General features: G+C 53.4%; 1 protein-coding gene across 7 annotated transcripts in view; it reads left to right on the top strand.

The window, feature by feature from the left end:
* The window catches only part of vps13c (vacuolar protein sorting 13 homolog C), a 368,173-nt gene that overhangs the window by 323,325 nt on the left and 18,241 nt on the right, over positions 1 to 26,607 (top strand). For 4 of the 7 annotated variants that reach the window (XM_038784422.1, XM_038784421.1, XM_038784420.1 and 1 more), the window contains 9 exons: positions 573 to 686; positions 1,675 to 1,814; positions 5,067 to 5,148; positions 9,801 to 9,914; positions 10,012 to 10,087; positions 10,262 to 10,425; positions 13,035 to 13,080; positions 17,422 to 17,545; positions 19,543 to 19,657. In XM_038784422.1, coding sequence (XP_038640350.1) covers positions 573 to 686; positions 1,675 to 1,814; positions 5,067 to 5,148; positions 9,801 to 9,914; positions 10,012 to 10,087; positions 10,262 to 10,425; positions 13,035 to 13,080; positions 17,422 to 17,545; positions 19,543 to 19,657 — 975 coding nt within the window. The remainder of the gene's footprint in view (positions 1 to 572; positions 687 to 1,674; positions 1,815 to 5,066; positions 5,149 to 9,800; positions 9,915 to 10,011; positions 10,088 to 10,261; positions 10,426 to 13,034; positions 13,081 to 17,421; positions 17,546 to 19,542; positions 19,658 to 26,607) is intronic. The other 3 variants (XR_005458698.1, XR_005458697.1, XR_005458696.1) reach the window with 2 other exon arrangements.

Below are 26,607 nucleotides of genomic sequence, written 5' to 3'. Positions count from 1 at the left end.
GCAATGGTTAGCACTGCTGCCTCACGGCACCGAGGACCCGGGTAACTGTCCGTGTGGAGTTTGCACATTCTCCCCATGTCAGCATCGTTCTCACCCCCCACAACCCAAAGATGTGCAGCGTGGCCGTGCTAAATTGCCCCTTAATTGGGGGAAAAAAAGAATCGGGTGCTTTAAATTTATTTTTTTTAAAACATATACTGCTTCACCGTCCACACTCAGCAGTCCACACAAGAACAGTCAGCTTTGGCAAGTTACTGGATAGCTGCTCTTGTCATTGTAAACATATCCCAGTGTAAATAAAACCTGCCTGGAGAAAAAGTATCCACAACTTTAGCTCAGAGATGCATTCAGTGTCCAAAGTTTACACCTGCCTTGGCGTTCACTTGGGTAGAATAGCTGCTTCTATGATAAATTGATGACTAACCTCAGGGCGAAACATTTTCATTAACGTGAATGGGGCATTGTCACACTTTGAGAAATATTTTTATTGCTTCTTCATCTTTGCAAAAGAATTGGATCAAAGCAGAGCCTGATCGGATTGCTTTTAAAGTAGTTTTGGTTTTATTTTGCAGGCTAATCTGATAGACAAGGACACGGATGCACTGAAGGCAGAATTGATGGAAACGTCAATGACAGACGCTTCAAGACTTAGCTTCTTTGAGTATTTCCACATCTCCCCAATCAAAGTGAGTATTTTAGCCATTTGTTTCAAACTAAATGAAGAACTGAAATTGTTTGCATATTGATAGACTGTGTTCAACTCCCAATAACTACAGGAGCAGTGATTATTTGCTTTGATACTTACCCCATTGTTTTGTGCCCCTTACACCAGTGTTTTTAACAATTATAACCTGCAATGACTGTGAAGATATTGATCAATTTGATAAGCATTTAGTTCCTCCAAGAGGAAATGGTTGGATTGATTTTCCAAGTTTGCATTGCCAGTGGGGAACCCTTCCATATGTTTTTGGGAAACTGCAGATGTTTTGTTCCTTATTTTCTCTTCATGTACTTTGATTTTCCCAGTTAAACGTGAGCAGAAACCCCAGGCTGCAAACATATGTTCACGTTGGCTTTTCAAGTTTATCTCACTCTGTTTTGTCTCCTATAAATACAAACATGCCAAGAACAAATGATGTAAATGCACGGTGGCACAGAGGTTAGCACTGCTGCCTCACAGCGCCAGTGACCCGAGTTCGATTCCGACCTCGGATGACTGTCTGTGTGGAGTTTGCAAGTTCTCCCCGTGTCTGTGTTTGTTTCTTCCCACAGTCCGAAGACGTGCAGGTTAGGTGGGGTTACAGGCGGGACTTATGGGAATAGGACGAGGGAGTGGGCTGAGTGGGGTGCTCTTTGGGAGGGTCAGTGCACACTTGATGGGCTGACTGGCCTCCTGCACCTTGAGGATTCTCTGAACAAGGGATTTTTCTTGTTCATATGAATCCCAAAATTTATTGTCTTGTTCAAGCAGAGAACACTTTATTTTTCTGAATTGCAGCATACAAAATGCACCTTGGTTCAACTTGACCCTCCAGGGAAAGTTCATCTCGAACCTGCGAAGGACATGGGAACGCGTTTTCTAGAAATGCCACCTCAATTTTGCTGTAAACATTCAAGATGTGTAATTATCTTGCAGTTGCTGTTATTTAGTCACAACCTTTTTTTCCTAAACAGTTGCACCTAAGTTTGTCTCTGGAATCGGGAGGAGATGAGTCAAGTAGAGAAAAGCAGGAAGCAGTGCCGCTCCAGTCCCTCCACATCCTGCTCAAAAGCATCGGAGCTACCTTAACAGACGTGGACGATCTCGTCTTTAAGTAAGTCTGGCATGCTGCTGTTCACTGTGAGAACGTATGTTTTTGTCTTAAAGTCCAAAGCAGCAGATTTCGCTTCTTAACATCGAGACTGCCAGTAGGAGAACAACTGAATCAAACACATCAATACGATCGTAACGTTGCAATTTGAGCAAATATTAAGGGTTAACCCTTAGATGCTAAGTAAATTCAAATGCAAAGTTGAGGTGGTGCATCTTGGCTGGAGGAATAGGGACACATTCCGTGGGAATCTCAATGGGGTAGGAGTGCAAAGGGATTTAAGGGTACAGATTCATATATCATTACAAGTGGCAATGCAGCTTAAGACCATAAAGAGTAAGAAAACAAGGCCCAGGTTAATTTCTAGAGAGACAAAATAGAAAAGCAGAGAGGTTATGTTGGACATTTATCACACTGGTTTAATTGCCAGTGAGCAGTATCTGTGAGGACAGAATGACATTAAGCCTGCCGGCTGGAGAGAGAGACCGAACCGTGGCCGGTGTGCGGCTGGACACCCGGCCAGAGGAGCGGCGAGAGGCTGATGAAGCCGAACCGGCGGTGCAGCTAGTCTGGACAGCGAGGGAGGGTGTAAGCGAAACGGCCGGGCAACAGCAGGCCCACGTCGGCGGGGCTGCTGGTGTGGGTGCCAGCGGGGAATCAGTCCAGCCGCCGAGGAGTAGGGGTTGGCACAACGATGCCCGGAGATGATGAAAGGAAGAGAGACACTCCAGCCAGGGGCAGTGAGGCTGCCTGTAACAGCCCAGCTTCCCCCAGAGGCAGCAGCAGGCTGGGCCCAGGGGGCTGGAGGAACCAGGAAGAGGGAGAAGACGCCTGGAGGTGCCCAACAGTCGTGGCACGGGGAGCGGTGGAGGAGAAACGAGAGAAAGGAGAAGCCAAAGGCAGGACTAAGATTAAAGAAGGGGAAAAAAACAACAGGCTGCAGCTGGATTTTTAAAATGTTTTTTTATTTTTTTATTTTTTTTTCCCAAGATGGCGCCGGACGTTGGTGGCTACAACTTCCCTACAGATCCTGTTCCTACTTCTAGGGGCTGGTTTAGCTCACTGGGATAAATCGCTGGCTTTTAAAGCAGGCCAGCAGCACGGTTCGATTCCCGTACCAGCCTCCCTGAACAGGCGCCAGAATGTGTGGCAACTAGGGGCTTTTCACAGTAACTTCATTGAAGCCTACTCGTGACAATAGCGATTTTCATTTCATTTTAGAACCGTTATTTATAGTATGGTTTATGTTTCCATGTATGGAGCGATCTGCCTGGACTGTAAGCAGAACAATACTTTTCACCGTGCCTCGGCACACGTGGCAATAAATAAATAAATCAAATCATCCTTGGTTAGGCAACATTGGAAACAATTCTGATTATCTTATCGCAAAAGGATCTATGTCCTGGAAGATGCTGGAAAAGCTTCACCAGGCTGGCAAACAGGAGAGATGATGAAAGGGAATGATTAAGAACTGCCGAGAGAAAGACAACAGCACCATGGTCACATTTAGGGTTTTGTTTCGAGCTGTTTTGATGCTGTGAAAAGGACGGAAACCTGATTTTTCGGGAGATTGTAAAACATGGGCATGGATTTGGGAAGCATAGATATCTTTGAGGACTTGTGAGGAAAGAGGAATTAAAGTTAAGATGGCGGTGTGCAGGTTTCGGGGGATTGCGGATGGGCCTTTTCGATAAGATGGTGATGATTGGCTTTGAAAGGAAGAGGAAGTGGAACCTGAAGAGAGGGGACCATTTATAAGATCAATTAGTATTGGGGGGGGGGGGGGGGGGGGGGGTGGGGCTGGAATTAAAGTCAGGTGGAAAGCAATTTAGTCAACGTAACGAGGCGTTGGATCGTGTGGATGCAATATGCTCAGAGAAAGTGTGAAGAATAAATTAGAGAATGGAGTGAGGACAGGGAGTGCCGTTGTTGGGGAAATAGGGAAGCAGCAGAGGCAGTTGAACAGGTTCTTGGCAGTGAAGAAGTCCATTAGCTCCTCACAGTTGCTGAAAAGGTAATGCATGAGAGAGGGATTTATGGAGACGGTTGTTTGAGAAGAAAATCAATCACCGAATCTCACAAATATTACGGCGCAGAAGAAGGCCATTCGGCCCATTGTGTCTGCACCAGCTCTCCAAATGAGCATCATGACTTAGTGCCATCCCCCTGCCTTTTCCCTGTCCCCCTGCACATTTCCATTCAAGTGATCATCTAATGTCCTCTTGAATGCCTCGGTTGAACCTGCCTCCACCACACTTCCAAGCCGTGCATTCCAGACCCCAACCGTTAGCTGGGTGAAAACGTTTTTCCTCACATCACATTTGCTTCTTTTGCAAATCACTTGAAATCTGTGCCCCCCTCGTTCTCCATCCTTTCTACAATTGGAACAGTTTCTCCCGATCTACTCTGTCCAGGCCCCCTCACAATTTTCAACATCTCTACCAAATCTTCATCAAAAGGTCACGGGCTGGCTGCCTTTTGTCTTCGGAGGTCTTGGTTTTCGATTTCAAATGTTACTGGGTTTCACTCAATATCTTCTCGCAGATCTAGTGATTAATGGCTTAAAAGGTTGAGCATCAAATATACTCAGGTCTATGTCCCTTGTACTTCAAGGACTAGGATTCTGGAATTTTATTTTGTTCACTTTTTGGGGTTGGGGGGTTAAATGAGTGAGATACTGCACAACGTTGGTCGTATTATACATGGTTTTTAATCAACATTCATTGGGAACTGGCATGAAGATGAAATTATGATGGCATGACGGCACATTGGTTAGCACTGCTGCCTCACAGCGGCAGGGACCCGCTTTCGATTTCAACCTCTGGTGCCTGTCTGTGTGGAGTCTGCACGTCCTCCCCGTGTCTGCATGGGTTTCCTCCGGGTTCTCCGGTTTCCTCCCACAGTCCAAAGATGTGCAGGTCAGGTGGATTGGCCAAGCTAAATTGCCCCTAAACGTCCAACAGTTCAGTAGGGCTGCAGCGATAGGGTGGGGGACTGGGTCCAGGGGGGGGTGCTCTTTCAGAGGGTCGGTGCAGACTTGATGGGCCGAACGGCCACATTCTGCACTGTAAGGATTCTATGACCAGGATACAATCCACCATGGAGCAGGCTACCCACTCCTGTCACAATTCTAACGGTCACTGTAGGGAGCAGGCTGGACGAGTTGAATAGCATTTTCTTATATGGTTAGATGTCTTCAAGCTTATCTATTTCTGTCAATTTTGAAGCGAAACTTAAGAGTTTCTTGTATTACAGGCTTGCATTCTTTGAAATGAAATTCCAGTTCTACAAGAGGAACCAGTTAATGTGGGCTGTAGTTTCACATTATAGCGAACAAGTAAGTGGTTATTTTTTCAATTTACTGCAGGTTGCTCTATTCTTCTAACCTCAAGGTGGTGACTTGTGCCAAGGTGCAAATATCCACAGGTGTTGGCATTCTTGTTTCTGACATCTGGGTCGCGATTGAGGTGCAGCAACGAATTCCTCTCAGAAACCTGTGTGTCAGGCCATGGCACCCTGTCTTGTGCCTATTCCTGTATAATACTGTGGTGCATTCCTGTGTTCAGGGCTGTAAACAGATGGCTAGCAATGGCCAGCTGCTTCCCAATGGTGTCTCACCGCCTACATTTCCAAGGATTTTGTGTTAAATGAACAATGGCAAAGGCCTGTGCGTAGATTTTGTAACCGCTTATCCTCACCAGTGGGATGATATAATACTGGACAACCACAAAAGTGATTGTGTTTGTAAATATCTTCTGTACCTATCCTGACCAAAAAAAACATTTGTATTGCAGGCTAATGGCTTTTGCATTGGTTTCCTCAGCATCCTCCTCATATCAGCTACTCGAGAGCTGTGCTGAAATTCTCATCTGCACCACTTTTCCTAACTTCAGTGACTCCCTGTTTTAGAATGTAGAACAGTACAGGCCCTTCAGCCCACGATGTTGTGCCGACCATTTATCCATATCTAAGATCAACCTAACCTGCACCCCTTCAATTTACTGCTGTCCATGTGCCTGTCTAAGAGTCGCTTTAATGTCCCTAATGACTCTGACTCCACCACCTTTGCTGGCAGTGCATTCCACACACCCACCATTCTCTGTGTAAAGGTGCTCTGACATCTCCCCTATACCTTCCTCCAATCACGTTAAAATGATGTTCCCTCGTGACAGCCTTTCTGCCCTGGTGAAAAGTCTCTGGCTATCCACTCTATCCATGCCTCTCATCACCTTGTACACCTCTATCAAGTCACGTTTCTGCCTTCTTCACTCCAGTGAGAAAAGCCCTAGCTCCCTCAACCTTTCTTCATAAGACTGGACTGCCCTCCAGTCCAGGCAGCACCCTGGTAAATCTCCTCTGTACCCTCCCCAAAGCATCCAAATCCTTCCTATAATGAGACGACCAGAACTGGACACAATATTCCAAGTGTGGTCTAACTAGAGTTGTATAAAGCTGCAGCAAAACCTCGCAGCTCTTAAACCCAATCTGCCTGTTAATGAAAGCCAACACACCATATGCCTTCTTAACAACCCTATCAACCTGGGTGGCAACTTTGAGGGATCTATGCACGTGGACCGCAAGATAGAACATAGAACAGTACAGCACAGAACAGGCCCTTCGGCCCTCGATGTTGTGCCGAGCAATGATCACCCTACTCAAACCCACGTATCCACCCTATACCCGTAACCCAACAACCCCCCTCTTAACCTTACTTTTTAGGACACTACGGGCAATTTAGCATGGCCAATCCACCTAACCCGCACATCTTTGGACTGTGGGAGGAAACCTGAGCACCCGGAGGAAACCCACGCAGACACTGGGAGGACGTGCAGACTCCGCACAGACAGTGACCCAGCCGGGAATCGAACCTGGGGCCCTGGAGCAGTGAAGCAACAGTGCTACCCACTGTGCTATCGTGACGCCCATCTAATGGCATAGCATCCGTTTCAAAGTGCTTTCTGACACCACAACTGTAGCTCACCACCACCTCTCCCACACCACTGTCTTAAATTGTCAGATTGCCTGCCCAACATCTGGTGCTAGATGAGCAGAAATCTATTCCAGTGAAGTATCAGGACTGATGGGTCTGTAATTCCCAGGGATTTCCCTATTCACTTTCTTGAACAGGGGAACAATATTCGCCTCCCTCCAATCATCCGGTACTACTCCAGTGGAGAGTGAGGACGCAAAGATCATCCCCAACGGAGCAGCAATCTCCTCCATCGCTTTCCGTAGTAACCTTGGATATATCCCGTCAAGCCCAGGGGACTTATCTATCCTGATGCTTTTCAAAATTTCCAGCACCTCCTCCTCCTTAATATCAACCTGTTTGAGTCTATTAACCTGGTTCACACTGTTCTCATGACCAACAAGGTCCCTCTCTCTGGTGAATACTGAAGCAAAGTATTCATTTAGGGCCTCCTCCATCTCCTCGGACTCTAGGCACAAGTTCCCTCCACTATCCCTGACCGGCCCTACTCTCACTCTGATCATTCTCTTATTTATCACATAAGTGTAAAACGCTTATACATGGGTTTTCCCTAATCCTTCCCGCCAGGGTTTTTTCATGCCCCCTTCTAGCTCTCCTCAGTCCATTTTTGAGTTCCTTCCTGGCTGCCTTGTAACCCTCTAGAACCGAGTCAGATCCTTGCTTCCTTTTTCCTCTTGACTAGAAGCTCCACTTCTCTTGTCATCCAAGGCTCCTTCACCTTACCATTCCTTCCTCGTCTCAGTGGGACAAAACTATTCAACACTTGCAGCAAGTGCTCCTTAAACATTCCCCACATTACTGTTGTGCATTTCCCCAAGAACAGTTCCCACTTTATGCTCCTCAGCTCCTGTGTAATAGCAGTATAATTTCCCCTCCCCCAATTAAATACCTTCCCATACTGTTTGTTCCTATCCCTCTCCATGGCTATGGTAAAGGTCAAGGAGTTGTGGTCACTGTCACAGAAATGTTCTCCCACCGAGACATCTGGCCTGGTTTGTTGCCGAGCACCAAGTCCAATTGGCCTCCCCCCTTGTCGGCCAATCTACATATTGAGTCAGGAACCCTTCCTGTACACACCTGACAAAATCTGCTCCATCTAAACCATTTTCACTAAGGAGGTTCCAGTCAATATTAGGGAAGTTGAAGTCACCAATGACAACAACTCTGTTACTTCTGCATTTTTCCAATATCTGCCGCCCAATCTGTTCCTCTATCTCTCTGCTACTATTGGGGGGTCTATAGAAAACTCCCAATAAAGTGACAGCTCCTTTCTGGTTTCTGACTTCCACCATTACTGACTCAGTAGACAAACCCTCCTCAACTACATCCTTTTCTGCAGCTGTGGTGGATTCCCTAATTAACAGTGCCACTCCCCCTCCTCTTTTACCTCCCTCCCTATTCTTCTGAAAACATCTAAACCCCCGGAACATCTAACAACTATTCCTGCCCCTGTGAAATCCATGTCTCCGTAATGGCCACAACTTCGTAGTTCCAAGTACTGATCCATGCTCCAAGTTCATCTTCCTTATTCCTGACACTCCTTGCATTGAAACAGACACACTATAACCCATTCCACTGAGTGCAACTTTGCCCTATCAACTGTCTATCCTTCCTCTCAGACTTGCTGCATACTATTTCTGCCTGTTCAACAGCTACCCTATCCTCTGATCCATAGCTCTGGTTCCCATCCCCCTGCCAAACTAGTTTAAACCCTCCCGAAGAGTTCTAGCAAACCTCCCACCCAGGATACTGGTGGCCCTCCAGTTTAGGTGCAATCCGTACTTCATGTGCAGGTCCCACCTTCCCCATTAGATATCCCAATGATCCACATATCTGAAGCCTTCCCTCCTGCACCAGCCCTGTAGCCACGTGTTCAGCTGCATTCGCTCTCTGTTCCTTGCCTCACTTGCACGTGGAACCGTAGCAATCCTGAGATCACTACTCTGCTTGTCCTGCTCTTTCGCTTCCAACCTAACTCCCTAAAATCACTTTTTAGATCCTCATCCCTTTTCTTAGCTATGTCGTTGGTACCAATGTGCACCACGACTTGTGATTGCTCCCCCTCCCCCTTAAGAATCCTGTAGACTCGATCCGAGACAGCCCTGGCACCCGGGAGGCAACATACCTTCTGGGAGTCTCGCTCGTGACTGCAGAATCTCTTATCCATTCCCCTAACCATTGAGCCTCCTATCAGTATTTCTTTTCTATTCTCCCCCCTTCCCTTCTGAGCCACAGAGCCAGACTCAGTGCCAGAGACCTGGCCGCTAGGGCCGTCCCCCGGTAGGACACCCCCCCCCCCCCCTCCCCAAACAGCATCCAAAACGGCATACTTCACCTGAGGAAGGTGCAGTGCTCCGAAAGCTTGTGTTTGAAACAAACCTGTTGGACTTTAACCTGATGTTGTAAGACTTCTTACTGTCCTTTGAGGAGAACAACACAATTCTGGATCAATTAAAATGATTTTCGTGGGGAGATAAATGTTGACCAGAACACCAGGAGAACTCTCTTGACTGTCTGCAATTATCACTATTGGATCTCTCCAATCCACCTTAAACGGCAGGTTTAAAGTACCTTCTGAATGGAAGCACATTTGACATTACCGCACTCCTTCAGCACAACACTGGAGGGTTATTTTAGATGGTGTGTTCAAGTCTTGGTTGGGCTTGAGCAGATCACCTTCAGAATCCGGAGCAAGAGTGCCATTTAGCCAAAGCTGACCTGCTTTGTAATAACTTTTCCCCCCTACCCTCTACCTGCTTTAACGTCCATCTTTTCAACTGCTTCTATGGTCTTCCAAAATTCACTCTTTCTTGCTTGGTTTGGTCCTCGTTTTGTGACACATCACTGATGCTCTTCCAAGTGAGGGCGTTTGCATAAAAAGAGATTATTGATTGTATATTGAATCGGAATCATTCAGTGCCTTCGTAAGTGCAAAATACTGAAGTGAAAAGCTTGAACAATATCATTAACCGAGCCTTTCAACACTCTTTCTCTTGAAGTTTCTAAAACAAATGTATGTGCTCGTTTTGGGATTGGATGTTCTTGGAAACCCAGTTGGCCTTATCAGAGGACTGTCGGAAGGGGTGGAAGCATTCTTCTATGAACCTTTCCAGGTAAGTCCATCAGGAAAGAATTGAAAATGTGTCACCTATGATTTTGGAAGCTGACCCAAGTTTTAATTCTCTAACACTGGTGACTGTGAATGTTTAGGGCGCTGTTCAGGGGCCAGAGGAGTTTGCGGAGGGCTTCGTGATCGGAGTGAAGAGTCTGCTTGGACATACTGTTGGTAGGTGATGACCCTCTTCTTGACGAAGCTTTAGTGTCACGTTGGGACTGATGATGAGAAAACTCCTGTTTCTCAGCTGCATTATGTGGGCGATCATTCGTTGGATTTGATCCGGCTTCAGTCCCAACAGTGTGTCTTCATTTTCTTATGCCCAATAATATGTGCTGTACACAGGGGGTGCCGCTGGTGTAGTGTCCAGGATCACTGGCACGGTTGGCAAAGGTCTTGCTGCGATCACGATGGATAAAGAATACCAGCAGAAACGCAGGGAGGAGATGAATCGTCAACCCAAGGACTTTGGCGACAGTTTGGCTAAAGGAGGGAAAGGCTTTTTACGGGTAGGGAAGTCTTGCATTTTTACAACATGACAATTGAGAGCTTAGTGCAGTTATTTTCTTTGCATTTATTAAGTATAAATGGTAAATCCTAAGGATAATGATCTATCCAAGTACTGTGACCATACCAACAAACCTGTTAGTATCTCCCGTGATAAAAATAAATGTTTGTCTTCTATCAGACATGCACATGAGATATAAAATGATTTCTGAATGCTCCAGAAAGAATTTAATATGATGCCTTCCATGACCACAGGTCCCATGTTACACACACAAATGTGATCATTTGCTTTTCCTAATGCTTTTCCATAGATATAGGACAGATGTCAGAGGTAGGTTCTTTACTCAGAGAGTAGTAAGGGCGTGGAATGCCCTGCCTGCAACAGTGGTGGACTCGCCAACACTAAGGGCATTCAAATGGTCATTGGATAAACATATGGACGATAAGGGAATAGTGTAGATGGGCTTTAGAGGGGTTTCACAGGTCGGCGCAACATCGAGGGCCGAAGGGCCTGTACTGCGCTGTAATGTTCTATGTTCTATGTCACTGGTAATTTGATAGGATGTTTATCAATGACACTATCCACCACCTTGTGGAGATGTCGTAAACTACACAACATTCAGCGACAAGTTAAAGATCTCTACACAGAGAAAGAAGCATTACTATATAATACCCCGGGACAGAAATTAACACATTGCGGGTTGGTTTTATCATTAAATGGGCTTTAGTTGAATGTATTTCTTTATTCGTGTTGCACTGGATGCGACACAGCACTGAGAAAGAGCCCAGTCCCAACCGTTCCATTCTGTAAGAAGTAACCTAGACTAGTGTCCTTTTATAAAGATGTTTTTAGTGGTGCTGTATCACCCTGAATGATCTTGGCTTCTCCCTGCCGGACGAAAATTAAGTCGTACCGTGGCGCTATTTTTCCATGTTTGGGATCACTGCCTCAGAATCTGTTCCAACACCATCAGGGTCCGCCCTTTGCTCGTGCTTTCAATGATTGGTTCAGGGCGTTCTAGTGTGCAGCTGAACCTTTAGCAGTATAAATTACCTGAGTCAGAACTATGGGAGCATTGCATCTAAATATGTGCTGGCCTTTATTCTATATTTAAAGCTGACCCCATGATCAGGCATCAAAGTACCTAGAGGTTGCACCAGACTGCGTTGGTGATCCGACTCCTCATGAGTAAATAGGCCCAATCGCATTTACCTGTCCTAATCTCCTCTGTTCAACCCAATCCTGAATTTTGCCATTGTTTCTGCCCTGCCCTCTAATCCTCTGAGTCAATTCCACGGCCTCAGCTTTGCACAGATAAGTTTCCCTTGCTCTTTGTTCAAGATCTCACCCATTTAATCTTGTATCACTCATTCTAGACCCTCAACCGCTGGAAACAGTCTGCTTCTACCTAAAATAAAAGCAATACACAGTGCTCGCGAGAAATATTCAATAGCTCAGTCATCCTCTCTGGAGAGAGAGAGAAAGTATTAAGATTTGCAGGTTCGGTGGATTGGCCTTGCTAAATTGTCCTTGGTGTCCAAAAAGGTTGGGTGGGGTTGCTGGGTTATGGGGATAGGGTGATCTTTCCAAGGGCTGGTGCAGACTCGATGCACCGAATGGCCTTCTGCACGATAAATTCAATGATTTCGGGACACTGATCTTTAGAATAGTCTATCCTTCCCCATCCCGTTTATAATTTCAAACATTTATCAAACAATGTGTAGGGGTACAGGGAAAAGACAGCAGTATGGCACAAAGTTATAATGTTCGTTTGGAGAGCCGGTGCAGACACAATGGGCTGAATGGCCTCCTTCTGCGGCCTAATAATTCTGTGATTCTCATCATCTCATTCCCATAACCTGCGTTATTCGAACGTAATAACCCGTACTTTATAAAGGAAAGTAAAACACAGTGTGGCATAAAAAACAGGTAAATCTTCATGCCACGATCTGTGGTCTGGAGCAGCTTCCAACTTCAGACTGATGTGAATCTCAGCTGATACAACAATATAACATTGGCTGCACCGCTAACTTTGGCAGTGTGTTCTCCTTAGGTCAGGTGGCTTTCTTTATGATCTGAATTGAGAACAAATCCAGTTTCAAAGCTCTCAATTTTGAATGCATCCTTTTTTTTTTACTGCTTACTTCCATTCCCGCGTGCCAAGCCACTCCTAGGAACAGCAAGCAACATCAGATCTCTGAGTGACGAGGGCCCTAATTTCCCTTCAATTGCATCTCCCAAGTCACTTTCCACCACGTGAACTCGTGACCTGCTTCCATGACCCCCCCGCTGCTGCTGATCTGGTCATGGGTGAAAGCAGCGTCGTGATGGAGTCCCTGTCCTCGGATTGTCACCACCCGGCAGTGGAAAGCAGGATTATCAGCAGAGCGGCAAATCCCACTCTGTCAGACTGCACAAGCGCACTGCTGCCATAGAAACCTTCAAATCAAAAGTTATTCCAAACTTTTGTCATTAAACTTTGTTTTCTCGATGCTTATCATACGGATGCAGTGATCCTGCTTCATATGCCTCAGTATAATCATTTCAATTGAATAACATATTCTGTAATGTCCAAACATTTACAAGTATTCATCTTGTATCTTTGTTTAGGGTGTGGTTGGAGGATTTACAGGAATCGTCACAAAGCCAGTTGAAGGTACCATGTCTGAACCTTGCAGCGTTGCATGTAAATGTCTTGGAACAATGTTGTGATGGACAGACCATTGAATACTGTTGAATGTACTTCATATAAGCTTCTCTTTTGTATAATGTATCCAACGACATGGAAACATCGGAAATAGGATCAGGAGGAGGCCATTCGGCCTTTCAAGCCTGGTCCGCCACTCATTACGATCATGGCTAATCATTCAACTCGGTAACCTGTTCCTGCTTCCCAGAACTGGGGCCGAACCTTGGACCTCGGTGCCGTGAGGCTGCAGGGCTAACCCACTGCGCCACCGTGCTGCCCGAGGTCCTACATTTGTCATCACCAATCTCCGTTTTTATGTTTCCTGCAAGCATGCTCTGCTATTCTATTGTCCCCTTTTTAATGACCAGTTATTTTGCTGTTCGCAGCTATTCTGGTCACATCTTGGCAGCATTGTTGTGTGTTGTCCCTGCCTCATTTTAGCTTTCCATCCCTTTGACTTATTGATTTAAAAAAAATACATTTCACTATTTCAACCTGTGCAAAATCAAGTAAAATTGCCCACCCCACTCCCACCTCGACCTGGCCCTCAGGATCCAGCACCGACCTGGCCCTCCCAAGGCTCCCACCTCGACCTGGCTCTCCCCAGCCCCGATCTGGCCCTCCCCAGGGTCCAGCCCCGACCTGGCCCTCCCCAGGGTCCAGCCCCGACCTGGCCCTCCCCAGGGTCCAGCCCCGACCTGGCCCTCCCCAGGGTCCAGCCCCGACCTGGCCCTCCCCAGGGTCCAGCCCCGACCTGGCCCTCCCCAGGGTCCAGCCCCGACCTGGCCCTCCCCAGGGTCCAGCCCCGACCTGGCCCTCCCCAGGGTCCAGCCCCGACCTGGCCCTCCCCAGGCTCCAGCCCCGACCTGGCCCTCCCCAGGCTCCAGCCCCGACCTGGCCCTCCCCAGGCTCCAGCCCCGACCTGGCCCTCCCCAGGCTCCAGCCCCGACCTGGCCCTCCCCAGGCTCCAGCCCCGACCTGGCCCTCCCCAGGCTCCAGCCCCGACCTGGCCCTCCCCAGGCTCCAGCCCCGACCTGGCCCTCCCCAGGTTCCAGCCCCGACCTGGCCCTCCCCAGGCTCCAGCCCCAACCTGGCCCTCCCCAGGCTCCAGCCCCGACCTGGCCCTCCCCAGGCTCCAGCCCCGACCTGGCCCTCCCCAGGCTCCAGCCCCGACCTGGCCCTCCCCAGGCTCCAGCCCCGACCTGGCCCTCCCCAGGCTCCAGCCCCGACCTGGCCCTCCCCAGGCTCCAGCCCCGACTGGCCCTCCCCAGGCTCCAGCCCCGACCTGGCCCTCCCCAGGCTCCAGCCCCGACCTGGCCCTCCCCAGGCTCCAGCCCCGACCTGGCCCTCCCCAGGCTCCAGCCCCGACCTGGCCCTCCCCAGGCTCCAGCCCCGACCTGGCCCTCCCCAGGCTCCAGCCCCGACCTGGCCCTCCCCAGGCTCCAGCCCCGACCTGGCCCTCCCCAGGCTCCAGCCCCGACCTGGCCCTCCCCAGGCTCCAGCCCCGACCTGGCCCTCCCCAGGCTCCAGCCCCGACCTGGCCCTCCCCAGGCTCCAGCCCCGACCTGGCCCTCCCCAGGCTCCAGCCCCGACCTGGCCCTCCCCAGGCTCCAGCCCCGACCTGGCCCTCCCCAGGCTCCAGCCCCGACCTGGCCCTCCCCAGGCTCCAGCCCCGACCTGGCCCTCCCCAGGCTCCAGCCCCGACCTGGCCCTCCCCAGGCTCCAGCCCCGACCTGGCCCTCCCCAGGCTCCAGCCCCGACCTGGCCCTCCCCAGGCTCCAGCCCCGACCTGGCCCTCCCCAGGCTCCAGCCCCGACCTGGCCCTCCCCAGGCTCCAGCCCCGACCTGGCCCTCCCCAGGCTCCAGCCCCGACCTGGCCCTCCCCAGGCTCCAGCCCCGACCTGGCCCTCCCCAGGCTCCAGCCCCGACCTGGCCCTCCCCAGGCTCCAGCCCCGACCTGGCCCTCCCCAAGCTCCAGCCCCGAGCTGGCCCTCCCAAGGTTCCCACCTCGACCTGGGTCTCCCCAGCCCCGACCAGGCCCTCCCCGGGCTCCAGCCCTGACCTGGCCCTCCCCAGGCTCCAGCCCCGACCTGGCCCTCCCCAGGCCCCAGCCCCGCCCTGCCCCTCCCCAGCTCCGCCCTGCCCCTCCCCAGCTCCGCCCTGGCCCTCCCCAGCTCCGCCCTGGCCCTCCCCAGCTCCGCCCTGGCCCTCCCCAGCTCCGCCCTGGCCCTCCCCAGCTCCGCCCTGGCCCTCCCCAGGCTCCAGCCCCGACCTGGCCCTCCCCAGGCTCCAGCCCCGACCTGGCCCTCCCCAGGCTCCAGCCCCGACCTGGCCCTCCCCAGCTCCGCCCTGGCCCTCCCCAAGCTCCAGCCCCGAGCTGGCCCTCCCCAAGCTCCAGCCCCGACCTGGGTCTCCCCAGCCCCGACCAGGCCCTCCCCGGGCTCCAGCCCTGACCTGGCCCTCCCCAGGCCCCAGCCCCGCCCTGCCCCTCCCCAGCTCCGCCCTGGCCCTCCCCAGCTCCGCCCTGGCCCTCCCCAGCTCCGCCCTGGCCCTCCCCAGCTCCGCCCTGGCCCTCCCCAGCTCCGCCCTGGCCCTCCCCAGCTCCGCCCTGCCCCTCCCCAGCTCCGCCCTGCCCCTCCCCAGCTCCGCCCTGGCCCTCCCCAGCTCCGCCCTGGCCCTCCCCAGCTCCGCCCTGGCCCTCCCCAGGCTCCAGCCCCGACCTGGCCCTCCCCAGGCTCCAGCCCCGACCTGGCCCTCCCCAGGCTCCAGCCCCGACCTGGCCCTCCCCAGCTCCGCCCTGGCCCTCCCCAAGCTCCAGCCCCGAGCTGGCCCTCCCCAAGCTCCAGCCCCGACCTGGCCCTCCCAAGGTTCCCACCTCGACCTGGGTCTCCCCAGCCCCGACCAGGCCCTCCCCGGGCTCCAGCCCTGACCTGGCCCTCCCCAGGCCCCAGCCCCGCCCTGCCCCTCCCCAGCTCCACCCTGGCCCTCTCCAGCTCCGCCCTGGCCCTCCCCAGCTCCGCCCTGGCCCTCCCCAGCTCCGCCCTGGCCCTCCCCAGCTCCGCCCTGGCCCTCCCCAGCTCCGCCCTGGCCCTCCCCAGCTCCGCCCTGGCCCTCCCCAGCTCCGTCCTGGCCCTCCCCAGCTCCGCCCTGGCCCTCCCCAGCTCCGCCCTGGCCCTCCCCAGCTCCGCCCTGGCCCTCCCCAGCTCCGCCCTGGCCCTCCCCAGCTCCGCCCTGGCCCTCCCCAGCTCCGCCCTGGCCCTCCCCAGCTCCGCCCTGGCCCTCCCCAGCTCCGCCCTGGCCCTCCCCAGCTCCGCCCTGGCCCTCCCCAGCCCCGCCCTGGCCCTCCCCAGCCCCGCCCTGGCCCTCCCCAGCCCCGCCCTGGCCCTCCCCAGCCCCGCCCTGGCCCTCCCCAGCCCCGCCCTGGCCCTCCCCAGCCCCGCCCTGGCCCTCCCCAGCCCCGCCCTGGCCCTCCCCAGCCCCGCCCTGGCCCTCCCCAGCCCCGCCCTGGCCCTCCCCAGGCTCCAGCCCCGACCTGGCCCTCCCCCGCCCTGGCCCTCCCCAGGCTCCAGCCCCGACCTGGCCCTCCCCAGGCTCCAGCCCCGACCTGGCCCTCCCCAGGCTCCAGCCCCGACCTGGCCCTCCCCGGGTTACAGCCCTGACCTGGCCCTCCCCAGGCTCCAGCCCCGATGTACCTTTGCTTCTTTTGGCCCAGCACACTCACTGATGCTGGTGTTCACTGCTCCTCCAATCAGCGACTTCTCTCCCTCAAACGCAGGAGAGAAACAGCCTGTGATTGGATGATTGGCTCCGTGCAGAATTCTGCATTGAAATTCCATTCAGTTGGCCCCGGGGCCACAGAGAGGATGTCATAGACCTCGCGTTGGACAAGCCTGCTCTAAATACTTGATGATTCTCTCACTAAAATGTCTGATTGGGAAGAATCTGGGCTATATTTGGCATTGTCCTTGATACTGATATCTTTATATTATGCCATTATGTCCATTTCTTTTTCATTCTTTGGTACATTTTAAGTTGTACTCTATCCATGTGAGGAATAAATGTTTGAGAAATCTAAAGCACAAATATCTGCTTGATCAGTCATGAGGCTGGGGGTGAAGCCTATTGTAGACCTATAATAATTAGTCAGGTACAAGGGATTATCAGTTTTCCAACATTTATTTTGTGTTAACCTCCATTGCTGGTATGTAGGAAGGAGTGACGTCTAATATCAGTAAGCAGTTGGCGGCAGCATCAGTTCATTGATTGGATTACCATTTCTAAGTGACTATGTACCATTTCCTGCCACAGGCGCCAAAAAGGAAGGTGCGGCTGGCTTCTTCAAAGGCGTGGGCAAAGGTCTGGTCGGTGTGGTTGCCCGACCGACGGGCGGGATCATTGACATGGCAAGCAGCACTTTACAAGGAATCAAAAAGTAAGAATTCACCGGAGCCGGTGGCTCCACACTATGGAGAAGCCTCGGGGATTTGTAAATGCTGTTGTTTGCTTTTTACAAAATTTGTTCATGGGGTGTGGGCGTCGCTGGCTGGGCCAGTAGTTATTGCCCATCCCTGAGGGCATTTGAGAATCCAACCACATTTGCTGTGGGTCTGGAGTCACATGTAGACCAGACCAGTTAAGGACGGCAGATTTCCTTCCCTGAAGGGTATCAGTGAAACAGATGTTTGGTTTTTTTTACGACAATGTCATCATTAGACTGTTAATTCCAGATTTTTATTAGATTTAGAATAGAATAGAATAGAATAGAACAGTACAGCACAGAACAGGCCCTTCGGCCCTCGATGTTGTGCCGAGCAATGATCACCCTACTTAAACCCACGTAACCCGTATACCCGTAACCCAACAATCCCCCCATTAACCTTATACTACGGGCAATTTAGCATGGCCAATCCACCTACCCCGCACATCTTTGGACTGTGGGAGGAAACCGGAGCACCCGGAGGAAACCCACGCACACACAGGGAGGACGTGCAGACTCCACACAGACAGTGACCCAGCCGGGAATCGAACCTGGGACCCTGGAGCTGCGATTTGGATTTGTTTATTGAACCGTGGATCGAGGTGCAGTGAAAAGTATTTTTCTGCGTGCAGCTCAAACAGATCATTCAGTACACGGAAAAAAAAAACATAATAGGGTAACGCTAGGTATACAATGTAAAATACATAGACACCGGCATCGGGTGAAGCATACAGGAGTGTAGTATTAATGAGGTCAGTCCATAGGCAGCAGGGTAGCATGGTGGTTAGCATAAATGCTTCACAGCTCCAGGGTCCCAGGTTCGATTCCCGGCTGGGTCACTGTCTGTGTGGAGTCTGCACATCCTCCCCGTGTGTGCGTGGGTTTCCTCCCGGGTGCTCCGGTTTCCTCCCACAGTCCAAAGATGTGCGGGTTAGGTGGATTGGCCATGCTAAATTGCCCGTAGTGTCCTAATAAAAGTAAGGTTAAGGGGGGGTTGTTGGGTTACGGGTATAGGGTGGATACGTGGGTTTGAGTAGGGTGATCATGGCTCGGCACAACATTGAGGGCCGAAGGGCCTGTTCTGTGCTGTACTGTTCTATGTTCTATAAGAGGGTTGTTTAGGAGCTATTGAATTCCAATTTCACCACCTGTCCTGGTGGGATTTGAACCGGGTGCCCAGAGCATTACCCTGGCTCTCTGGATTATTAGTCCGCTGACAATCCCACTTCGCCACTGCCTCCCCTGCTCACCCGCTGAACAGCTAACAGGAATCTTAAATATTTTAAATTATATCAGAATGTGTTTTAATAGGAACTGGAGTTTTTTTTAATATCACGTTAAATCTCACCCACTGCACCAGCTGCATTCATGAGGGGGACACTGTGTAAATGAAAATGACAAACATCTTAAATTCTGATTTGTTAATCTAGTAAAATACAGAACCTACTTGCCATGGGTTTAAATTTATTTTCACTTGGGATGCGAGGGTTGCTGCCACGGCCAGCGTTTTCTGACCATTCCCCTCGAGAATGTGGTGATGAGCTGCCACCTTGAAGGTTTAGCCACAGTGCTCTTCGGGAGTAGAGTTGCTGAAATTAGACCCAGCGTTGACAAAGCCCTGGCGGGCTATTTCCAAGCCAGGATGCTGCTTCCGTGCCGGTGGCAGTGTTCCCCGGCCACGTGATGCTCTTGTCCTTCAAGGCCTTGGAGACTGCGGGTTTGGGAATTACAGAAACCTCGGTGAGTTGCTGCAGTGCAAAGTGCTGATGGTGCAGACTGTCCCCACGCAGCGGAGCAAGTGAATGAATGTTTCAGGTTGCAGACGGCATGCCCATCAAGCCGGCTTTCAATGGAATTGCTCGGTCTTTGAAGTTATGGATTCGAAAAAAAATTAATTTGCGATATAAACAAAAAACGTTCCAGTCATTTATTACAATACCTGATTGTTCCAGGGTAGCAGAGTCAACTGAAGATGTCAATAAACTCCGCCCACCACGGTGTATCCGTGAAGATGGAATCATCAGGCCTTATGATCGTATTGAATCCGAGGGATGCGACTTGTTTGAGGTAAATCTGTTACTATTGTTTAGATACTGGAAAAAATATAGTCAAAGTCCTGTATTGATTGCCGTGCTGCGTTTGCCGTGTCTCCGCTCCCTGAGCTGCGTTTGCCGTGTCTCCGCTCGCTGAGCTGCGTTTGCCGTGTCTCCGCTCGCTGAGCTGCGTTTGCCGTCTCTCCGCTCGCTGAGCTGCGTTTGCCGTGTCTCCGCTCGCTGAGCTGCGTTTGTCCTGTCTCCGCTCGCTGAGCTGCGTTTGTCGTGTCTCCGCTCGCTGAGCTGCGTTTGTCGTGTCTCCGCTCCCTGAGCTGCGTTTGCCGTGTCTCCGCTCCCTGAGCTGCGTTTGCCGTGTCTCCGCTCGCTGAGCTGCGTTTGTCGTGTCTCCGCTCCCTGAGCTGCGTTTGCCGTGTCTCCACTCGCTGAGCTGCGTTTGCCGTGTCTCCGCTCGCTGAGCTGCGTTTGTCGTGTCTCCGCTCGCTGAGCTGCGTTTGCCGTGTCTCCGCTCCCTGAGCTGCGTTTGCCGTGTCTCCGCTCGCTGAGCTGCGTTTGCCGTGTCTCCGCTCGCTGAGCTGCGTTTGCCGTCTCTCCGCTCGCTGAGCTGCGTTTGTCGTGTCTCCGCTCGCTGACCTGCGTTTGTCGTGTCTCCGCTCGCTGAGCTGCGTTTGCCGTGTCTCCGCTCGCTGAGCTGCGTTTGTCGTGTCTCCGCTCGCTGAGCTGCGTTTGCCGTGTCTCCGCTCGCTGAGCTGCGTTTGCCGTGTCTCCGCTCGCTGAGCTGCGTTTGCCGTGTCTCCGCTCGCTGAGCTGGGTTTGTCGTGTCTCCGCTCGCTGAGCTGCGTTTGCCGTGTCTCCGCTCCCTGAGCTGGGTTTGTCGTGTCTCCGCTCGCTGAGCTGCGTTTGTCGTGTCTCCGCTCGCTGAGCTGCGTTTGTCGTGTCTCCGCTCGCTGAGCTGCGTTTGCCGTGTCTCCGCTCGCTGAGCTGCATTTGTCGTGTCTCCGCTCGCTGAGCTGCGTTTGCCGTATCTCCGCTCGCTGAGCTGCGTTTGCCGTGTCTCCGCTCGCTGAGCTGCGTTTGCCGTGTCTCCGCTCGCTGAGCTGCGTTTGCCGTGTCTCCGCTCGCTGAGCTGCGTTTGCCGTGTCTCCGCTCGCTGAGCTGCGTTTGCCGTGTCTCCGCTCGCTGAGCTGCGTTTGCCGTGTCTCCGCTCCCTGAGCTGGGTTTGTCGTGTCTCCGCTCGCTGAGCTGCGTTTGTCGTGTCTCCGCTCGCTGAGCTGCGTTTGCCGTGTCTCCGCTCGCTGAGCTGCGTTTGTCGTGTCTCCGCTCGCTAAGCTGCGTTTGTCGTGTCTCCGCTCGCTGAGCTGCGTTTGTCGTGTCTCCGCTCGCTGAGCTGCGTTTGTCGTGTCTCCGCTCCCTGAGCTGGGTTTGCCGTGTCTCCGCTCGCTGAGCTGCGTTTGCCGTGTCTCCGCTCGCTGAGCTGCGTTTGTCGTGTCTCCGCTCCCTGAGCTGCGTTTGCCGTGTCTCCACTCGCTGAGCTGCGTTTGTCGTGTCTCCGCTCGCTGAGCTGCGTTTGTCGTGTCTCCGCTCGCTGAGCTGCGTTTGTCCTGTCTCCGCTCGCTGAGCTGCGTTTGTCGTGTCTCCGCTCGCTGAGCTGCGTTTGTCGTGTCTCCGCTCCCTGAGCTGCGTTTGCCGTGTCTCCGCTCCCTGAGCTGCGTTTGTCGTGTCTCCGCTCCCTGAGCTGCGTTTGTCGTGTCTCCGCTCGCTGAGCTGCGTTTGCCGTGTCTCCGCTCGCTGAGCTGCGTTTGTCGTGTCTCCGCTCGCTGAGCTGCGTTTGTCGTGTCTCCGCTCGCTGAGCTGCGTTTGTCGTGTCTCCGCTCGCTGAGCTGCGTTTGTCGTGTCTCCGCTCGCTGAGCTGCGTTTGTCGTGTCTCCGCTCGCTGAGCTGCGTTTGCCGTGTCTCCGCTCCCTGAGCTGCGTTTGCCGTGTCTCCGCTCGCTGAGCTGCGTTTGCCGTGTCTCCGCTCGCTGAGCTGCGTTTGCCGTGTCTCCGCTCGCTGAGCTGCGTTTGTCGTGTCTCCGCTCGCTGAGCTGCGTTTGTCGTGTCTCCGCTCGCTGAGCTGCGTTTGTCGTGTCTCCGCTCCCTGAGCTGCGTTTGTCGTGTCTCCGCTCCCTGAGCTGCGTTTGCCGTGTCTCCGCTCGCTGAGCTGCGTTTGTCGTGTCTCCGCTCCCTGAGCTGCGTTTGCCGTGTCTCCGCTCCCTGAGCTGGGTTTGTCGTGTCTCCGCTCGCTGAGCTGCGTTTGCCGTGTCTCCGCTCGCTGAGCTGCGTTTGTCGTGTCTCCGCTCCCTGAGCTGCGTTTGTCGTGTCTCCGCACGCTGAGCTGCGTTTGCCGTGTCTCCGCACGCTGAGCTGCGTTTGCCGTGTCTCCGCTCCCTGAGCTGCGTTTGTCGTGTCTCTGCTCCCTGAGCTGCGCTTGTCGTGTCTCTGCTCGCTGAGCTGCGTTTGTCGTGTCTCCGCTCGCTGAGCTGCGTTTGTCGTGTCTCCGCTCCTTGAGCTGCGTTTGTCGTGTCTCCGCTCCCTGAGCTGCGTTTGTCGTGTCTCCGCTCCCTGAGCAGCGTTTGCCGTGTCTCCACTCGCTGAGCTGCGTTTGCCGTGTCTCCGCTCCCTGAGCTGCGTTTGTCGTGTCTCCGCTCCCTGAGCTGCGTTTGTCGTGTCTCCGCTCCCTGAGCTGCGTTTGTCGTGTCTCCGCTCACTGAGCTACGTTTGCCGTGTCTCCGCTCGCTGAGCTGCGTTTGCCATGTCTCCGCTCCCTGAGCTGCGTTTGTCGTGTCTCCGCTCCCTGAGCTGCGTTTGTCGTGTCTCCGCTCCCTGAGCTGCGTTTGTCGTGTCTCCGCTCCCTGAGCTGCGTTTGCCGTGTCTCCGCTCCCTGAGCTGCGTTTGCCGTGTCTCCGCTCGCTGAGCTGCGTTTGTCGTGTCTCCGCTCCCTGAGCTGCGTTTGCCGTGTCTCCACTCGCTGAGCTGCGTTTGCCGTGTCTCCGCTCGCTGAGCTGCGTTTGTCGTGTCTCCGCTCGCTGAGCTGCGTTTGCCGTGTCTCCGCTCCCTGAGCTGCGTTTGCCGTGTCTCCGCTCGCTGAGCTGCGTTTGCCGTGTCTCCGCTCGCTGAGCTGCGTTTGCCGTCTCTCCGCTCGCTGAGCTGCGTTTGTCGTGTCTCCGCTCGCTGACCTGCGTTTGTCGTGTCTCCGCTCGCTGAGCTGCGTTTGCCGTGTCTCCGCTCGCTGAGCTGCGTTTGCCGTGTCTCCGCTCGCTGAGCTGGGTTTGTCGTGTCTCCGCTCGCTGAGCTGCGTTTGCCGTGTCTCCGCTCCCTGAGCTGGGTTTGTCGTGTCTCCGCTCGCTGAGCTGCGTTTGTCGTGTCTCCGCTCGCTGAGCTGCGTTTGTCGTGTCTCCGCTCGCTGAGCTGCGTTTGCCGTGTCTCCGCTCGCTGAGCTGCATTTGTCGTGTCTCCGCTCGCTGAGCTGCGTTTGCCGTATCTCCGCTCGCTGAGCTGCGTTTGCCGTGTCTCCGCTCGCTGAGCTGCGTTTGCCGTGTCTCCGCTCGCTGAGCTGCGTTTGCCGTGTCTCCGCTCGCTGAGCTGCGTTTGCCGTGTCTCCGCTCGCTGAGCTGCGTTTGCCGTGTCTCCGCTCGCTGAGCTGCGTTTGCCGTGTCTCCGCTCCCTGAGCTGGGTTTGTCGTGTCTCCGCTCGCTGAGCTGCGTTTGTCGTGTCTCCGCTCGCTGAGCTGCGTTTGCCGTATCTCCGCTCGCTGAGCTGCGTTTGTCGTGTCTCCGCTCGCTGAGCTGCGTTTGTCGTGTCTCCGCTCGCTGAGCTGCGTTTGTCGTGTCTCCGCTCGCTGAGCTGCGTTTGTCGTGTCTCCGCTCCCTGAGCTGGGTTTGCCGTGTCTCCGCTCGCTGAGCTGCGTTTGCCGTGTCTCCGCTCGCTGAGCTGCGTTTGTCGTGTCTCCGCTCCCTGAGCTGCGTTTGCCGTGTCTCCGCTCGCTGAGCTGCGTTTGTCGTGTCTCCGCTCGCTGAGCTGCGTTTGTCGTGTCTCCGCTCGCTGAGCTGCGTTTGTCCTGTCTCCGCTCGCTGAGCTGCGTTTGTCGTGTCTCCGCTCGCTGAGCTGCGTTTGTCGTGTCTCCGCTCCCTGAGCTGCGTTTGCCGTGTCTCCGCTCCCTGAGCTGCGTTTGTCGTGTCTCCGCTCCCTGAGCTGCGTTTGTCGTGTCTCCGCTCGCTGAGCTGCGTTTGCCGTGTCTCCGCTCGCTGAGCTGCGTTTGTCGTGTCTCCGCTCGCTGACCTGCGTTTGTCGTGTCTCCGCTCGCTGAGCTGCGTTTGTCGTGTCTCCGCTCGCTGAGCTGCGTTTGTCGTGTCTCCGCTCGCTGAGCTGCGTTTGTCGTGTCTCCGCTCGCTGAGCTGCGTTTGCCGTGTCTCCGCTCCCTGAGCTGCGTTTGCCGTGTCTCCGCTCGCTGAGCTGCGTTTGCCGTGTCTCCGCTCGCTGAGCTGCGTTTGCCGTCTCTCCGCTCGCTGAGCTGCGTTTGTCGTGTCTCCGCTCGCTGAGCTGCGTTTGTCGTGTCTCCGCTCGCTGAGCTGCGTTTGTCGTGTCTCCGCTCCCTGAGCTGCGTTTGTCGTGTCTCCGCTCCCTGAGCTGCGTTTGCCGTGTCTCCGCTCGCTGAGCTGCGTTTGTCGTGTCTCCGCTCCCTGAGCTGCGTTTGCCGTGTCTCCGCTCCCTGAGCTGGGTTTGTCGTGTCTCCGCTCGCTGAGCTGCGTTTGCCGTGTCTCCGCTCGCTGAGCTGCGTTTGTCGTGTCTCCGCTCCCTGAGCTGGGTTTGTCGTGTCTCCGCACGCTGAGCTGCGTTTGCCGTGTCTCCGCACGCTGAGCTGCGTTTGCCGTGTCTCCGCTCCCTGAGCTGCGTTTGTCGTGTCTCTGCTCCCTGAGCTGCGCTTGTCGTGTCTCTGCTCGCTGAGCTGCGTTTGTCGTGTCTCCGCTCGCTGAGCTGCGTTTGTCGTGTCTCCGCTCCTTGAGCTGCGTTTGTCGTGTCTCCGCTCCCTGAGCTGCGTTTGTCGTGTCTCCGCTCCCTGAGCAGCGTTTGCCGTGTCTCCACTCGCTGAGCTGCGTTTGCCGTGTCTCCGCTCCCTGAGCTGCGTTTGTCGTGTCTCCGCTCCCTGAGCTGCGTTTGTCGTGTCTCCGCTCCCTGAGCTGCGTTTGTCGTGTCTCCGCTCACTGAGCTACGTTTGCCGTGTCTCCGCTCGCTGAGCTGCGTTTGCCATGTCTCCGCTCCCTGAGCTGCGTTTGTCGTGTCTCCGCTCCCTGAGCTGCGTTTGTCGTGTCTCCGCTCCCTGAGCTGCGTTTGCCGTGTCTCCGCTCGCTGAGCTGCGTTATAATTTTTGCGTTCCAGTTGACAATGCTGTCGCATATTTTTGCTGTATGACTTGGTGCTTAAACACTGTTTATATAGGCACTCCATATTCTTCCTCTCCGAGTCCAAAGTCCTTTTTAGAGAGGGTATGACGCACGAGCCATGGCAGTATTGTGGGCGCGACATGGTGTGAGATGGGTAGCACAAGTCGATAACTCTGTGGCTTCACAGCTCCAGGGACCGAGGTTCGATTCCCCGCTGGGTCACTGTGATGAGCCTGCACTTTTTCCCTTTGTCTGCGTGGGGTTTCCTCCGGGTGCTCCGGTTTCCTCCCAGAAGTCCCGAAAGACGTGCAGGTTAGGTGAATTGGACATTCTGAATTCTCCCTCTGTGTACCCGAACCCCCCCCCCGCCCCCCCCAGCTAATACCCTCTGCCGACTCCCTGTATGCCTTCAAGCCTTCCTGAAGATGCCCGCTATCCTAAGCCTGCACCGCAGTTATTTATTCAGAGCTTTTGCCATATTTGGCACATTCAATCGCAGAGTTCCATCTTCCACTTGTGATGTCACATCCTCAGCAAGACTCGAGCAGGACCTGCCCTTTATGACATTATGTAAAATATTGTTTTCCTGCCGGTAATCCTCATTTTTCTTTTCAGTGACCTATTCCATTATTTCGGCAGTGACTGATCAGAGATTGCAGAGCCTGTGTTTGTGATCTCTCGTCACCTTCTGAATCCCAGGACCTCATGAGAATCTTTGTCACAAGTAGGCTTACATTATCACTGCAATGAAGTTACTGTGCATCTTTGAAACTCAATGGGTCCTCGCCTGGCTCCATTGTAGTGGCTTCAAGGTCTGTGCATCTGTACACTTTGCCCTTTCGTCACTCTTTGCACAGGGACTTATTGATATTCAGTCCTTTTAAGCATGTTGCAAGTGGTATCCAAGTCATTGAGTTTTGGAACCTCCAATGTTAGTTATCATCTGCTCACAGAAAGGGATCTTGTACAAATGCTCAGAGATGGAAGCAAGGTAGAATTGGCAAGTTTCAGAAAGTGTAGGCTCACACTCGCAGGCAAAATGCAACCATTCAGATAATCTGATTGTCCCAAGCTGTGTCTGTTTCTCAGTGATGAAGGGAGTGCAGCTTGAGCAGTAATTACAGTCAACAGCAGGAATGGCAAGAAGAGATTTTGCAGATCTGGAGGCTGGTGGGACAAGGGGGGTGCGATTATCAAATCGTCCTGTGCCATTTTCATTAATGGCATGTTCTCCCCCACTGTCACATCTTAGGAGCGTAGAGGCAGGAGTAGACCATTCGGCACCTCCAGTCTGGCACAACAACCTACTCTTCTGCTCTCCAATTGTTAGAGGGACCATCCCATCCTCTGTCCTCTTGTTCAACTTCCATTACGCAGGGTCCTGACTACTTCTTGCCCTGCACATTCCTGTGCAGTAGAACCAGACGCAAAATCTTCTACTTTCGTCTTTTCCCATCATTAATTTTTTGACAATTTTTATTGTCACAAGTAGGCTTACATTAAAACTGCAATGAAGTTACTGTGAAAAGCCCCTAGTTGCCACATTC

This window comes from Scyliorhinus canicula, chromosome 24, assembly GCF_902713615.1.
Source record: "Scyliorhinus canicula chromosome 24, sScyCan1.1, whole genome shotgun sequence".
Classification (NCBI taxonomy): Eukaryota; Metazoa; Chordata; class Chondrichthyes; order Carcharhiniformes; family Scyliorhinidae; genus Scyliorhinus; species Scyliorhinus canicula.
The sequence above is the reverse complement of the archived record's forward strand: the minus strand, read 5'-3'. Positions and strand labels throughout refer to the sequence as shown.